Source organism: Microtus ochrogaster, chromosome 7 (genome assembly GCF_000317375.1).
Source record: "Microtus ochrogaster isolate Prairie Vole_2 chromosome 7, MicOch1.0, whole genome shotgun sequence".
NCBI classification, from domain to species: domain Eukaryota; kingdom Metazoa; phylum Chordata; class Mammalia; order Rodentia; family Cricetidae; genus Microtus; species Microtus ochrogaster.
Window position 1 is genome coordinate 38,937,299 of NC_022014.1, and position 16,698 is coordinate 38,953,996.

The 16,698-nt window shown below is 43.3% G+C and overlaps 2 protein-coding genes across 9 annotated transcripts in view; one reads left to right on the forward strand and one right to left on the reverse strand.

Moving 5' to 3' along the window:
* The window catches only part of Mprip (myosin phosphatase Rho interacting protein), a 131,520-nt gene extending 114,828 nt beyond the window's left edge, over nt 1–16,692 (reverse strand). For all 8 annotated transcript variants that reach the window (XM_026780129.1, XM_005349968.1, XM_026780131.1 and 5 more), the window contains exon 1: nt 16,428–16,692. In XM_026780129.1, coding sequence (XP_026635930.1) covers nt 16,428–16,550 — 123 coding nt within the window. In that variant the 5' untranslated portion in view covers nt 16,551–16,692. The remainder of the gene's footprint in view (nt 1–16,427) is intronic.
* Nucleotides 225–588, forward strand: LOC101979374 (40S ribosomal protein S27-like). The gene has a single exon (XM_005349965.3). The coding sequence runs from the start codon at nt 256–258 to the stop codon at nt 508–510; it is 255 nt and encodes an 84-aa protein (XP_005350022.1). The 5' UTR covers nt 225–255; the 3' UTR covers nt 511–588.
* Nucleotides 16,693–16,698: the final 6 nt, after the last annotated feature.

Here is a 16,698-nt window from a genome sequence, read left to right on the forward strand (position 1 = left end):
TGATTTATTCTCTAAGTTATTGTGTTCTTTAAATTTTTTTTTGGCTGCTAAGAAACACTGGTTTATAAAAGTTGATAGATTAAACCAACCTATACATTTTAAAAGTATCTTGACTTCAAAATTTAAAACAAAAGGTGTGCTACTTTGGGGGAAAGGTTTTGCTTTTATTTATACATGAAACGAGAAGCTGTGGGTTCATTCTGGGTTAAAGAAAATCAGGTTTCTTTCAGGCAGTGATGACCTCCCTATGAGAACATGCCTCTCGCAAAGGATCTCCTTCATCCCTCTCCAGAGGAGGAAAAGAGGAAACACAAGAAAAAGTGCCTGGTGCAGAGCCCCAATTCCTACTTTATGGATATGAAGTGCCCAGGATGCTATAAAATCACCATGGTCTTTAGCCATGCACAGACGGTAGTCCTGTGTGTTGGCTGCTCCACTGTCCTCTGTCAGCCTACAGGCGGGAAAGCAAGACTGACAGAAGGATGCTCCTTCAGGAGGAAGCAGCACTGAAAAGCACCGGATTCGAGATGAGTGGAAACCATCCCAATAAACACATTTTGGATATAAAAAAAAAAGAAAAAAAGAAAATCAGGTTTGATTGAGGAAGACTTCTTGACATCCTGACTATAGACAAAAAAATAAATAAATAAATAAACCTAAAAGAGCTACAGGACAAGTGATGCATATCTTACCTGCTCAAACACATCATCCTTGGCTGAGATATGTACAATGTTCATTCCATACTTGTATTAATGCAAATATGTATGTTACCTTTAAAAGTGTATTTTCAGAGCAAGGAGACCAGACACCAATAAAAACAGATGGTCCAAGTGATGTAGCATCCAGAACAGCTTCAAGGCTCCTGACTGAGTGACCCAGCCTCACAGAATACTCCAGCCAAGACTTAATAATTATCCTGATTTTCTCAAAGTTCCTTCAAAGATTAAAGCACCCACAGACAACAGGAAGTAGTCTAGATAACAAATAAGTTAATTCAAAGATCTCTTTCTAAAAAAGAAAAAGGGTGATATAATATAGGATAGGAAAAAAAGGATAGATTATTGAATCTACCTTAATCCAAAAACAGAAATTAATCTCACAATATTTTACATTGATACAGATTTTAGTTTAATGATACAAATTTAAAGTTATTTCTGTTATACTGTATAAATGTTTCTATTCTTGTTTGGGGTATTATGCTTATGCAGTATAATTAAGAAATACAGATTAATAATTAGTCATCTATAATAGTCAAACATAGTTGTTAGGTATGTTTTCAAGGTCATACACAGATATATTTAGATAGATGGTCTTCAAACATGTCAAAGACCTAGAGAAAATGGCATTTAATGTGTTTAATAACTTAAGGCTTTTCATGACAGTGAGACCCATCAGCTCCTGGCAGTGTCAGGAGTTTGCTTTCTTCATCACAAAAGCTAGCCATTTGGGCAAAGAAACTTCTCTTGCCTCAATTACTGACAGAATACTGTCCAAACTAGACTAGCAGGACACCAAAGAAAGCAACTGCCAAGTTTTGCCAAGGCAAGGTAAGATAGTCCTTTAAAATTTGCTGCTTCTCAGAAATGTCTGTCAGATATACCAGACCTATAGGCCAAACTTGGATGCCCCAATGTCAAAGAGAAACCTAGGATAACTGTCCAGGCAGCCAGATGTCCCTGTTGGTTTTTTTTTTTTTTTTAAGATTTTATTTATTTATTATGTATAGTGTTCTGACTGCAGGCCAGAAGGGGCACCAGATCTCGTTATAGATGGTTGTGAGCCACCATGTGGTTGCTGGAAATTGAATTCAGAACCTCTGGAAGAACAGCGAGAGCTCTTAACCTCTGAGCCACCTCTCTGGCCCCAGATGTCCCTGTTGTTAGGTAACATTTCCCCCTTCTGGCATTTTTGATGAAGACAAGATAGTCATAGTTAAAGTTTTCCTTAGTTGTTGTAAAAGGTAAATTAGGTATAAAACTGTAGACTCACTAAGATAAAATAGATAATAAAATATTTTCTCTAATTTTGTCAAATACAAAGACTAGATATTGTAACTATTTTTATTCTTAAATCCTTATTTTTCTTTCTTTTTTACAATTTGCAGGAGTCAGTTTTGGCCACTGATTCAATGACACGTGTCTCAAAAGACTTATGATAGTATTTTCCAAGATTGCATGGGTTTATTTCCATACATTATGTGTTGTTCTATTTGGTTATTCCCTCACCAACACCAAATAGCATTTATACTGACATAGCTTTCAATTAGTTCTTTGAACTCGAGCTTCAATATTTTCACTATTTTGTTTTTTGTATTTTCTTTTTTCTCTGATAATTTTTTATTACTTTATAGATAATTGCAATCAAAATTTCCACTTCCTCCCCCTCCCATTGTAACTGTAATTCTTACTTGATATAATTTTACTATGTTAACACTAAAATCTTTAATTAGACAAAAATGGAAAAATGTGGAATATTCTTTTACACTGTGCTAATGCATGTCACTGTGATTGGTTTAATAAAGAAGCTGATTGGCCAATAGCTGAATAGGATAAGATTAGGTAGGAGAGCCAAACTGAGAATGCTGAAAGGAAGAAGGGTAGAGTCTTGAGATGCAAGCAGATGCAGAAGACACGGGACATGTACAAACTGAGGTAACAAGCCATGAGCCATGTGGCAAAGGGGAAATAAGAAATATGGGTTAATTTTAAATACAAGAGTTAGCTAGTAACAAGCCTGAACTATTGGCCAAGCATTTATAATTAATATTAAGCCTCTGAGTGATTATTTGGGAAGCATCTGCTACGACACAAGAGAAACTTCACCTACACCCAGGTATATGGAGTTCTTTGCAAATAGACCATCTTGAGCTAGGCCAGCAGTTCTAGTATCCTTTTAGTAATGAACCTATGAGAGAAAATGTTTTATAAGCACTAAGGTGCCATTTGTCCTGGCCTAGAATTTATCATTCTCCAGCCTCAGCCTCCTTAGTGATGAGGCTGCCAGTGAGGACCATCAAAACAGGCTCAAATTCCATGTTTTGTTTCAAAGAATGAACTGTCAAAGTAATAAAAACACACACACACACACACACACACACACACACTGTAATTCTCCTGTAGAGCTAAAGGACAGAGAAGGCCTTTCTTCCCCAAAAACCTAAGCTCCTCTGAGACCCAATGCTGAGTACCACAAACCCCTTCCAATCGCTTCCAAGCACCTCACCTACCAGTGACTATCCAGCTTTCCAGTCCTGTACCCTTCAACCCTTCTGCCAACAGTCCTACACAGCTCTAGTCCCCTCTGCAGTTCAGAAGCTCATCAAGTGAGATGAAAGGGCAGAAAATGTGGAACTCTCCAAGTGGCTGAGACAGTGTGGCTCTCATCCCACGCCAGTATCATCTAAGTGAGGCAGCTTCATGGCAGCATCTACCACCTGACAATCCAAGGTCAACCTCTGGCTCCAGGGGCTGATTCAAATCCACCCCACCAGCAGAAATGCAGCAGTCCAGATCTGATCCTCACTTCTCTACTGGAAAAAAGCTGACAGTAGATGCTCAGACAAAAATGTATAACACCTATGGTTCTCAACATGTGGATAGCGACCCTTTCACAGGGGTCACATCAGATATCCTGCACATTAGATATTTATATTACAAATCATAATAGTAGCAAAATAACAGTTATGATGGAGAAACCAAGTAATTTTATGGTTGGGGTGACCACAACATGAGGAAGTGTATTGAAGGGTAGTAGCATTAGGAAGGTCGAGAACCACCGCTATGCACAAATATTCACAGCAACACTATTCTATTGCCAAAAGGTAGGAATAACCCAGATGTCATTAACAGGAGCGAGTAAACAACACGCAGTGCAGTCATACCCTGGAATATTACACAGCCAAAAACAAGAAAGTGTAAATAATACTCAAGGTAGGTGAGCCATGAGAACATTAGTTGAGTGAAAAAAGACAGATCAAAGGTCATAGGTTTTGTGATCCCATTTTTATGAAATTCCCATCGTGAATGAAAGCAAATTCAGAGTAGTGATAACCTGGGGACAGGAAGTGGGATGCAGGATGGCTGAATAGTTATAAGGTGTTACGGGACACAGAAAACGGCTTCAGCTGGAGCATGATAGTGATTTCATAGCACTGTGAATGTGTTAAATGCAACTGAATTATACACTTTAATATGATTAATTTTGTGTTATATGAATTACACCTTAAAGAACAAAAACAACAGATCCCATACCCCTGGCACATAGCTGGCAGGCCTACAGATATGGGCTATATACCTCCTCCCCTCTGATCCAACTGGCCTAAGAGGTCCTGCAAGACTAGACCCCAACAGAGGGTGGGTGGGGGAAGGGAGTGTTACTACTAAAAGGCTCTTCCCCAACAGGCTGCCCACTCTGCAGGACTGTTAAGAGAATAATCCTTTCTATGGCAGAGGGAAGAATGATAGATGTTGGACAGCCTGTAGGCAGTAACTCTACACAGAAGTCATAACCAGTTCCACGCAAAGCCCCTTCTCATTAAAAACAAAGAACAAACAAACAAAGAACAGTGCAGGAGCCTGACAGGAAGACAGACACAAGAAAGCTCACTTAAAGACAGCCCAGACTAGATCCTCTAGCTGGCCCATTTGGCAGGCAGCTGATCTACAACTATCCAAAAACACAGGAGCTTGTTCTGGCCCGGCTCTTCCTGACAAGTCACAGGACTTCTCCACACCTAGTCCCTGTGAATAGGAAAGAGTTAACAGTGGCCTGGGACAATAGTTCTGTCAGCTATGAATACCATGGGAAGAGAGATACATACTCCAGAGTAAGCTGATAACCCTGTAATTTCAGACTAGAAACACCTGTACACCATGGGAGACCATGTCCTTGCTGCCTGCTAACCATGGTCCACAAAGAGGACTCACAAACTTCCAGGCAGGAAGGCAGATGCAGACTGTTAAGTAGAGGGCTTTGTCTGCCCAGGTGATAAGTGCCTGTGAGAAGAGCCTTCAGTAGTTTCCATACAGGATGGCTCAGCATCTAGAAGAGTCCTGAAACAACAAGGACAGTGTGGTAGCTGAGGGACCACTTCAGTGCTGAAAAGCAGGGGCTATAACCCACCCTGGTCAGATTTCTTGGTCAGCCAGCAATTTTGACCTGGCCTGGTTCTGGCCACCTTAGCATTTTGCCTGACATCTAAAAGGCAACTGTATAGCTGACATTGGGACATAGCAGAGACGAGCCTAGGTTCTCTTGCATCTCCCCCACCTTCGTTACCCACTTTCCACATGAAGAGGACGACATTTGGCCCTTTCACTTCCTGTACTCCTAAAGTTTTCAAGCCAGTTCAATCCTCATATCGCCATCATCCAGAAACCAAACCTACACAAACGAGACCAAGCAGAGCCTGCTGATCTCTCTGGGCCAATATGAGATGGCCCTGGAGGTACAAAGCAGCGATAGCAGGACAACAGCAGAGTTCAGGGGCTCACAATTGGGGGGCTGGGAGAGACAGAGCAGGCTTGAGGGTCAGTTCAACTGAAAGGTCACAGCATTATGTATTCCTTCTGCTTCAGTGTGGAGCCTAAGCTAGCCCCTTCAGCCAGAATCTATTATTGCTGTGATGAAACACCATGACCAAAAAGCATGTTGGGGAGGAAAAGGGTTTATTTGGCTTACACTTCAGCATTGCTGCTCATCACTGAAGGAAATCAGGACAGGAACTCAAACAGGGCAGGAACCTGGAGGCAGGAGCTGATGCAGAGGCCATGGAGGGTGTTGCTTACTGGCTTGCTCTCCATGGCTTGTTCAGCCTGCTTTCTTATAGAACCCAGGACCAACAACCCAGGTATGGCTCCAACCACAATGAGCTGGGCCCTCCTCCACCAATCACTAATTAAGAAACTATCTTACAAGCCTGCCTACAACCCAATCTTATGGAGGCATTTTTTTAAATTGAGATGACTTTAGCTTGTGTCAAGGTGACATAAAACTATCCAGGAAAATCTCCTACCCTGTTTAGTTCTAGGACACTGGCCATCCCTACATGGCGGCATACACCTATTATCCTGAGACTCAAGCTACTGAGGCAGGAGGATACTGAATTTAAGGACAGACTGGCTTACATAGCTAAATAGACAGGACATTGTGCTGAGTACATGCCAGGGCAGGGCAGATGTCCCACATGCTCACTCTGTACTGCATGCTCAGTGTTTGCAAAACATCCTGTTTACAGAGTACCCATTCTACCTGGTGTTTATGAGCTCTCAGTCCCTCCTATACTACCCTGGAGTTACTGAGGGCTGTGCATGCATCTTATTGTTCCCTAGACTTCCGAGCCAGTGTTACAATAACCCAGAGTTTCAGATGAGGGCACAGACACTTAACCCTAAGAAGCCTGCTCAAATCCATAGGGAAAATGTTGGATGTGAAGCAAATCTGAGCTGAAAGCCTGCTCTCTGCTATTCCAACTGTCTTATGTGGCACACTAAAATGGAAAAGTGCAGCTGTCAAATTTCTAGGTCACGGTGCATCCTCAAGTGGAAAGCAGGCAGATCCTTTGACCCCACAGGGTCCCAAAGCTCCCATGCCCCAGTGTCTTCCCTAGTCCTCACAATGAGGCTCTGAGTATAAACCAGGGGACCTTGAAAATGACCCCCTTTCTCTACTCCACTGGGGCTCTCAGCAGCTGTTCCCATTTCACTCAGCCCCTTCAGTCAGGGAAAGAATGAGGAGGTAAGAAAGCATAGGCACAGAGTGTACCAAGGAGTCAGTTTGTCTGTTAAAACCAGTGTCTGAATAGATAGAGGACATGGTTATTTCCTAATTCTGAATTCCTTTTCCAGGGGAAAAAAAGGTGACTCCTGTTCAGAGACATGCCGAAGGTGTGGCTTTTACCACAGGCCAGAAGCCTTTCTGGGGGACATGAGGTTCCCTGCGGGTCCTCATAGCTGCACAAAATAAACACAGACATGCACGAACCCTGCACACACATCCCTGTAAATACCCCCAAACCAGGGAACCTCTGATAATAGGTGAACTTCCCGAGGGCAAGGAAACCAAACAGAACTCTGGAAAAGCCCATACTAGCCTTCCTGTGACCTAGGCACACAACTCACAGCTCTTAGCTGCTCCATCAATTAAGCAAAGACAATTCATCTGTTTAGTGAGGTAATGGCATGGGGTCCTGAGGAGGGCAGGGATGGGACAGTCCCTCTTCTTAGCACGGTAATTTATTCTATAATGTACAAACTCCTGACAACAGACCTGCCCTAGCCAGACAAAAGACAAATGGAAAATTTATGTTAAGGTGGCCCTCCTGAACTGAGGAAAGTGAGTTCATAGCCCATGTTGTACTGGCATAGAAGTCACAGATACCTGAGTTCTGTGTCACAGACTCAATGTGAATCAACTGTGAGCAGTCCCCTTTCTCTGCCTGGGAGTCATGTTGCCACCAGTCAAGCCGGCCTCTACTATCTGGGGCCTTATGGAATCATGACTCTGATAGGCGATTAAATATATTCAGGCTGGGGTAGGGATGAAGGAGGTGCAGAGCCAAATATGTAGACACACTATAAGCTTCACTCACCAGGGCTGTGTGCTATCCTAAACCAAATCCTGGAGGGTCAAGCTAGAAGAGCCCCAGGCAAAAAAAACAACTGTGGTTTTCGCTGAACTAGGGTGACCTTGACTGAAAGGGATTTGGAAGATTCCAGTCTCTAGAGACGAAATGCCAGCAAATCAACCCACTGGCTCTCCCCGCCTTCCCCAGAAGGACATAATGACACTGTGGGAGTGGATGAGCAGGGCAGTGGCAGGTCCAACCTAGGGCAGCTGGGAAACAGTTTCAACTGCTGAAATTGGAACAGTCACAAAATCTGGGGCAGTTTTCAAACCGCCCCGCAGGCCCTAGGGGATGACCTAAGTAAGTGCCTCTGTCACTAAGAACCCTAGCCAGTACTATACAGAGCTTTGCTTTGGTGAAGGAATACAGATTTACTGAAAAGCCTAAAACTATCCAACTGGGCCAACCATGCCATGCAGATGAAAAAGGGCAGCCTGAAGAGCAAAGTTCCCAGGATAAAGAAAGACCTGTTTTCTGCGGTTGAGTGTGCCAAATCACTGCATGAATTCATGTATGTACACACACAGGGAGGGAGGATAAATTAAAAATACAATAAAATTAAGCAGCTTGAGAACCACTTAAACATTCAGACTAGTGAGGTGGCACACACCTTCAATCCCAGCACTCGGGAGGCAGAGACAGGTGATATCTGTGAGTTCAAGACCAGCCTGGTCTACATAGTGAGCTTCAGGACAGTCAGAGCTACACAATAAGACCCTATCTTAAACAAATGAACATGAAAGCAAGCAGATAAATAAATAAATTAAAAAGACAAATATTCAAATCAATGTCTTGATTTCAGTTAAATGGCAAGGCGTCCTAGTGGTCACAAGATAGCTCAAGTAAAGGCTCCTACACACAGAAAAAGGCCATCAGCATCCTTTGGAATATTAATGACCATGCTGGAGGTACTTAAGGACTCCACAGATCCAAAAGCATACATACACACATGTACGTACATAAGTACATGTATGTACTTTACAGATCAACGCTCTAATTCACCTTTCTGGGTCATCTTGCACACTGTGCCTGAGAGAACACAGGTCTGAGACTGCTATCCTTTTACATGGCAAGGGAAAAATAATTCTGAAGAGAATTTCAGCCCAGGGAAGCAAGCTAGGAGACAACTGCCAAACGTTGGGAGAGCACAAAGATTCAAGAAGCTGCATGAGACATGGCTGAAGTCAAATGACTTGAAAAGGTGTGTGCAGCACAGAGAGCAACAACACTCATGCCTGATCCAGAACTCACTAGCTTTCCAGAGGCCATTCGCAGACAATCTGGGCTCTGGCCAAAATCCTTCTTTCTTCTGCCACCAAAACCTGCCTCTACAAGGGTGATGTCAGAACCCACAGAAGAGTTTCTGAATACATCAAAGGGAATTAATTACTAAAGAAGATGTAATATTCATAGAAAAAACTCCCCAAAGTTGGCAGAAAGATACCAAGGGTAAGAGAAAGAGAGCACAGACAGGAGAAGCAAGCAAGAGAAGAGCAATACAAGAACATCTAGCTCAGAGCCTTCTCTAGGGCAACACTGAGGAGAAGGGAGATAAGGGCTCCCCACATGCCACACCAGAGTCTCCGGAGGAGCCTGTATGGCCCAGTTGTGGACAGAACTTCTGGGCAGCAGTCATGCATAGCTAAAGCACCAAGAAGGTAGATATATGAACTTAATTCTACCAGAAGATGAACTCACACATTTAAACTTCTTTACAGAGGAAAAAATGATAGTGTTTTTCATCTATCAGATTTAGAAAAAAACAACATACCTGGGCTGGCTGGTGTGATGGGTAAAAAGCTCTTGCAGCAAAAGGCTGATGACCTGAGTTGTATTCTGGGAACCCATATAAAAGTGAAAGGAGAGGTGCCAGGCATGGTGGTGCATGCCTTTTATCCCAGCACTTGGGAGCCAGAGGCAGGCAAATCTCTGTGAGTTCGAGGCCAGCCTGGTCTACAAAGTGAATTCCATGACAGCCAAAGATACACAGAGAAACCCTGTCTCGAAAAACAAAACAAAACCAAAAAAAAAAAAAAATACAGTTAAAAGTGGAAGGAGAGAAACAACTCTATAAAGTTGTCATGTGGCCTGCACGTGTGCACATGCACACACACACAAACACTTTCACTCTCTCATAATAAATTTTAAAATATTTTTATGGCTTTTACATTTAATTTATTTAATTGTTTTTACTCACTCTGACTCTGCCTCACAAGTGCTTGTATTATAGGTATGTATTATAGGTATGCCTAACTCCTTTTTACATTATTTAAATGGTTATATAAGGAATTATAAAAATGCCTTGACTTTGCCAGGTGGCCTATACAACCTAAAATACTTGCTATCTGGCCCTATAAGAAAAAATTCCAATCCCTAATCTAGATTCCAGAAACCACCAGATAGTGCAAATGGCATAAAGAGCAGAGGGCAGGTATGGATACAATCCTTGTATATTTTTTCCTTTTTTATGAGGTAAAATCCACATAATATAGAATTAGCCACATTAAGTGAACATTTCAATACCATTTAGCATATTACACAATATTGTGCAACAAGTTCTTCCATCCAGTTCCAAAACATTTCATCACCCCCCAAATAGAATCTCAATCCCATTAGCTGTCACTCCTTCCCCCAGTCTCTGGCAACCACCAATCTGCCTTCTGTTTCTAGAGACGCGGTTGGTTCCTTCTATACTCATGCAAACACACTGTGTGATCTCTTTTGTGAGAGTCTTTCACTTGGCATCATGCTCTCTTGGTACACCTATGTCACCGCATGTCTTAATACTTTGCTCCTTGTTAAGGACAATTCAGTGTATGTATTCACAAGCTGTCACTGTTGTCATCTTCGGGCCACTCTGAGTAGTGCGGTCATGTATTTACACCCAGGTATTAGAGGACACCTACTTTCTGGAACTGCTGGTTCACAGTAATTCTAAACCTAACTTTTAAAGAAACCGTCCAACTGTGTTTCCACAGCAGTGATACCATGTTGTCCCCACCAGCAATGACCAAGGACTGCAATTTCTTCAGGTCTTCACCTACTTTATTAATTTTTTTTAAGAATTATAATCATCTCCATGAATATAAAGTGGAACCTCACTGTAATTTTGATTTGCATTTCCCTGATGACTAATGACACTGAATCTTAAGAGGATGTTATGTATCTGGGACTTCAGACACATCCTCTGCCAAACATTCAACAGCTGACACAGTTACCAACAGTATAAAATAAAGGTGAGCAAGACATTTCTCCATTGTTTCTGAGATAAACACTGTAGGACAAATTCTGTATCCTGGAACTTCTAAGAAAATATGAACAATAATAGAGCCCTGATGGAATGTTCTATAGAAGCCCAGTCCTAGCTTGACACTATGTACCAAAGCTTCCCACCCTACAGCCCTTGAAGTCATGGCAGTAGACAGTAAGGGTACAATGGAGACATAATCAGACCAAGAGGACTAGAAGCCCTAGGAGAGATTTACTTCCCCCACGGAATAGCCCCTCTCTGAGACCTCCTCTTCTACTTACCCATGGGGATGGAGGCTGTCTCTCTGTGCTCACACTATCCTCAGTAAACCACTCACATCTCTAACTTCAGCAAACACCCAGATGAACACTCAGAGCCTTCTTCACTGAGCTCTAATATCCACTTCTGGTTCTGGGCGGATGGTTCCACCTAAGGAGCCACACTGGATATTCACCTTATAAGGTGAGATTTACCTCAGAATTTCCACCCATAAACCTAATCCAAATTTGCTTTCTCTGTCTATGTTAAAGATAGCTGGGGCTGGAGAGATGCTTGGTGGTTAAGAAGTCTTGTACCTGCAGAGGACCCAAGTTTGGTTTCAGCACCCACGTGATGGCCACAACCACCTGCAACTCTAGCTCCATGAGATCTGATATCTTCCTCTTCTGGCCTCCCCAGGTAGGCACGCAAAAGTGGCATATATACACACACAGGCAAAACTCTCACACACATCAAATCGATACATCTGTGGGGTTTTGGGGGGGTGAGACAGATAGATACTTCAATACACCCTGGCTTTCTCCACCAGGAAATCTACTCAGCCTCCTTCCCTCAAGTCTCTTAATATTGCTGTGGAGAGAAGACCTTCCTAGCCATCTACCTGGACTACCCCAGGCCTCTTCCAGATCATCTGCATTTAGTTAGTGATTTTCAGAAAAAGAAGTCTGATAAATTTGAAAAACTAAGCATAAAAATAACTGTAAACCAATTAATAATATTAGAGACTTGGAGGTCCTAGAAATCCAGTTTAGATATCAAACTCATTTGCAAACACCTTTACTCACTGGGCCATTTCTTCAGCCCTCGTCTCTCCAAGTCTCATGTATTATCTATAGCTCATATGTACCATGGTAACAGTTACATAATTTTCAGAGTTTATATGGCCCACAAAGGCTAAAATATTTACTACTAGGCCCTCTATACAAGGTTTGTAGATCCTGACCAAAAGTATATACAAAAAACTACAATCACCAGGGGATGGGAATCTAGTGGAAAAATGAGCAAACAATGCAATGCAAACAATACACAGAAAAAAATAAAAATAACTCAGTAAATATTACAAAAAAGGGCCATCATGTTACTATAGACCTGTATTTAATCCCAAAATTTCGAGGTGGAGATAGGAAAATCAGCAAAAGGTATGCCACAGCTCCAAGGCAAGTTCAAGGACAGCTTGGGCCATGTAAGATTCCATCAAACCTGTATTCATATGCACATATCCACATACAAACATGCGATTAAAAATAATAAAAATAAATCTTTAAAAGGGAGTTTAACTTAAACAATAGGAAACTCATCAAAAATTAAATCATTTGGTAATATCCATTTCTGAAAATGTTATGACATTGTTTTGGAAATTTAGTGAACTTGATGTTAACCCAACCGTTCTATTTTTAAGTATCTGCCCCAGAGAAATATTTCATTCCTGCACGCACACACCCAACCAAAAGTTGGACAGGCACACTGGGATGGAGAGGTGGCTCAGTGGTTAAGAGCACTTGTTGCTCTCCCAGAGGACCAGGGTTCAGTTCCCAGCACCCACAATAGGTAGCTAACAATTGTCGGTTAAATCAGCTCCAAGAGATTCAACACCTTTGGCTTCCATATCCATATCTACATATTGAGGCATATATACGTGTGTATGCCTACACACACACACACACACACAAACACACACATATAAGCATGCACAGGTTCCTACACATAATTAAATTTAATAAAAATAAGTCTTTTAAAATGACATTTAAGCCATGTGGTGGTGGTGCAGGCCTTTAATCCCAGCACTTAGGAGGCAGAGGCAGGCGGATCTCTGTGAGTTCTAGGCCAGCCTGGTCTAAAAGAGCTAGTTCCAGGACAGGCTCTAAAACTACAGCAAAACCCTGTCTCGAAAAACCAAATAAATAAATAAATAAATAGGCATTTAATTGTCAAAAATTAGTGAGTTGTACACATATATAAATGTGTGGGGACATATACATTCCAGAGCACACATATCAAAGTCACAGAACAATTCTATGGACTTGATTTCTCCTTCTACCTTTATGTGGGTTCAGGAGAAAGAACACAGGTTACCAGGCTTGGGCTTGCAAAGCAAGCACTTTTACCTGCAGAGCCATCTTGCTAGCCCTACATTCACTATTGACAGCAGCAAAACTCAGCAGCAGCTTGAGTGTTCATCACTGAGGGAATGGGTTAAATTACAGTCCATCCCTGGGCCCATATGGAAAACAATTTTATATTTTAGTTGTAACAACATGAAAAGGAGCACTAAGTATTGTCAAGCAGAAAGAAGTGCACTGCAGAACAAATACAAAAACAGAGTTCAGGCTTACCAAGGCTGAATGAGGGCAGATAAGATGGCTCAGCAGGTAAACACTTGTTGCCAAGTCTAATGACCTGAGTCTGATCCCTAGAGCCATGATAAAAAGAGAGAACTGACTCACAGGTGGTACATTGTGGCAAATAGATGCCCGTACCACACCATAAATGTTAATTTTTTAAAGGTTTAAATAATATTTCAGTCCACAAATATGCAGAAAAATGCACGAGAGGCTTGAAGAAAAATGTCACCCTGGGAATAGAGGCTGAGCAAGCGCAGCATCATCTGGGTTAACCTATCACAGGTCAGTCTGAATTCCAAGGCAGGGAAAGCAGGACTCCTTGGCCCCAAACAACACTGTTGAGCACTTTCTGAAATTCAACTGCCCTGATGTGCTTGCTCATGAGGTGGCTGCTGTAGACCCTTAAGAGAAGGGGACAAAGAAGGCACTTAAGAATCCATGCTATGCTTCTGCAGCTCTTCCCCTTCAGAGCGGCAGGCTTTTCTGCAGTGAAAGGAAGTGGCTAGTTTAACTGACCTCCAAGTGCTTCCCAGGTCTGATGCCACAACATAGGCAGGCCTGGAATAAGTTCACTACCTCTCCAAGGGAAAACAAATAAACAAAACCAACAGCTGAGGAAATAAAGCTTAAATCAGAAGACTCAGAGGAATGTGTGCTACTGGGAAGATGACATCCTTGAGAGCAGAAGTTGTCCCGCCGCCCTAGACTCACATCCTCAACTATTACAGAGGGGGTGGCTTTGATGATGGTTGATGTATCTTCCAGCTTGGACAGTCTAAAATAAGCTCTGGGTGGGAGGGGCAGCAGGAAGCAGGGGATTGGGGGGAAGCTGACAGGAACCAATTGGCTGAGGTTTTCCAATGGACCCATAAGGAGAGCAAAAGGCTCTGGGAGAACCGGATACCGAGCAGCGACAAATGCTGCTGGCAGCAGCCTGTAGTCTCCCAGCTCTCCTTTCAAGAGCAGTTTCTTCCTGAAAGATCCCAGGAGGTAGAAGGCTGGGCTAATCTTTCCCCACACAAATAGCCCTACTCATTATTTTAGGAACTACTACTCCAATTGTGCCCTGGAGGTCTCAGGCCTGTTTCAAAACCTAGAATTCTACTTTGAAAATAACGTAAGAGTCCAATACATTCAATTTGTCTCATCCCTTGAGTTTAATTAATAACAGATTTTTTATTTTAATATTTTAGACTCAAACAGTTAAATTCCACCCATTCATCTAAATTTAAGAATCAGAAGAAGGCCCTGTGTAGCATAAATATCTAATTACCAGTTTGTGTGGTTGCTTCAAATAACCTGGAAACTTACAAACCTCCCTCAAATCAGCCTTTGCCAAGTCCTGAAACTTCTTAAATCAGAGTTGACTGTTCAATGGTGGTTTTTCGGTTTGTTAAGTTATAAAAGGGAAAGCTTAATGAAATCTATTTCTTGCTTTTCATAATAGTTCTGTGGGAGAAGTAAGTCAGTAATCACTATTACCAGTTTACTGATAAGGAAATTAAAACACACAGAGGTAGGAGATTTCTTCAAGGTCAGACTTCAGAAAGTCACACCAAGACCAGAAGCAGTCACCTCATAAATCCCATAAACTGCTTCCCAGAACAGAGTTCAGATGAAAAGGGGGATCGCCATTTCTCTCCTCAGTTCTGCCCTTCCCAAACACACAGGTATCTAAGGCCTTGGGTGTCCTCCCAGACAAATGACTGAGACCTGGAGAATCTGGTTAAGCTTCCTCATTACTTCCTGGCTATTGGAAATCTGACCTCAGAGAAAGATGCCATAACCCTTGCCCTACCACCAGACTCTGGTTTGCCCCATAAAACAAGTCAAACCTTGCTTGCCCGTAAAGGCATTAAAAACAGTCAAACTAGGCACTTCAAAGCCATGTTTTCGGTCTAAACAGCTCTTCCCAAAAAGGAGGGGCTATGACTAGGTGGCACTGGGCTGGAATGCATGGGGAACTCCGCTGGCATTCGGCAAGCAGAGGGCAAGCAGGTGCCGAGAGGCAACTAAAGAGTAGGGGAAAAGGTAAACAGGATGCACAGATCCTTCCCAAAGTGATGCAAATAAGGCCAGGAATCTTCAACACCAGAAGTCTGAGAGCTACCAGTTCCCAAGGGCCAACAGGGCCTGTCGCCCAAATTGAAGACCTTGTACCAACACAAATCGCCCAACTCCTACACGACTCGGGGATGAAGCCCTAGAACTGTGTTTTTCATGTCTGTGACTTTGACGCGGGTAAGACAGAGCTACTACTAACCTGATCCAAAATCCCGACCAACAGATAAGGACAGAAGGAGGAGGGAGTCAACTTTCCCTAGAATGCACAAATCTTCTTGGACTTCTGAGCCAGAGAGCAGAAACAGGAAGGGAAGCCCCTACCCCTCACCAAATGCTACCCCTACCTTCAGTTCAAGAGCAAGAGCCACCCATCCCCATTTGGAGACACCCCACCTCTCTCCAAGCGCTGATGGTGACAGTGACTTAGGAGGGCAGGCTCTGTTCCACAAGATGGAAGCTGGTGGCCCACGCAGACAAGCCAATTCCTGGGACAGTCTGGTGGCCAAGTCTGAGTCCAGCCTCACGGACAAGAGTCTGGGGGTGGGTAGGAGAATCCTGACAAGCATCAAGCAAGCCCCACTTTGTTCCTAACCAGGGAAACCAAACATTTTTTGAGTCACCAAAAAAGCATGAATCACACAGCAGAGCTATGGGAACGGGAAAGGATGTTATTTTTCGGCATACTTGAGGATTTTCCCTTTGTCCCGGCTCTATCGATACTCTTCCCGCCCCCATTCCAACCCCATCCCCCAACTCTCAAGCATTTTTTGCCTGCTCCATTTTTATTTTTTCTTGGCCTTCGCAGGCTCCGCGCTCCTCGCCCGACTCGTAGGCAGGACTCCCAGCTCCGCACCCCGCGGCAGCTCACCTGCGTCAGGTCCTCGTCGTTAAGCAGATGCGACTCGCGGGGCTTGAAGCAGTTCTGACACTTGCTCTTGTTGAAGATGTTGGCCTGAAATTTCCTGCACGGGTTTTCCTTGACCGCCGACATGTCGCCAAGCGGCCACGGCGCGGGCCACTTCGGCCCAGCGCGCTCCCGGAGGTCGGGACTCAGCGCGGCCGCCGCCGCATTTTGCGCTGGCCGCCGCAGGCCCGGAAAGGCCTCCCCGCTCACGACGCGCCCCGCCTGCTCGCCGCGG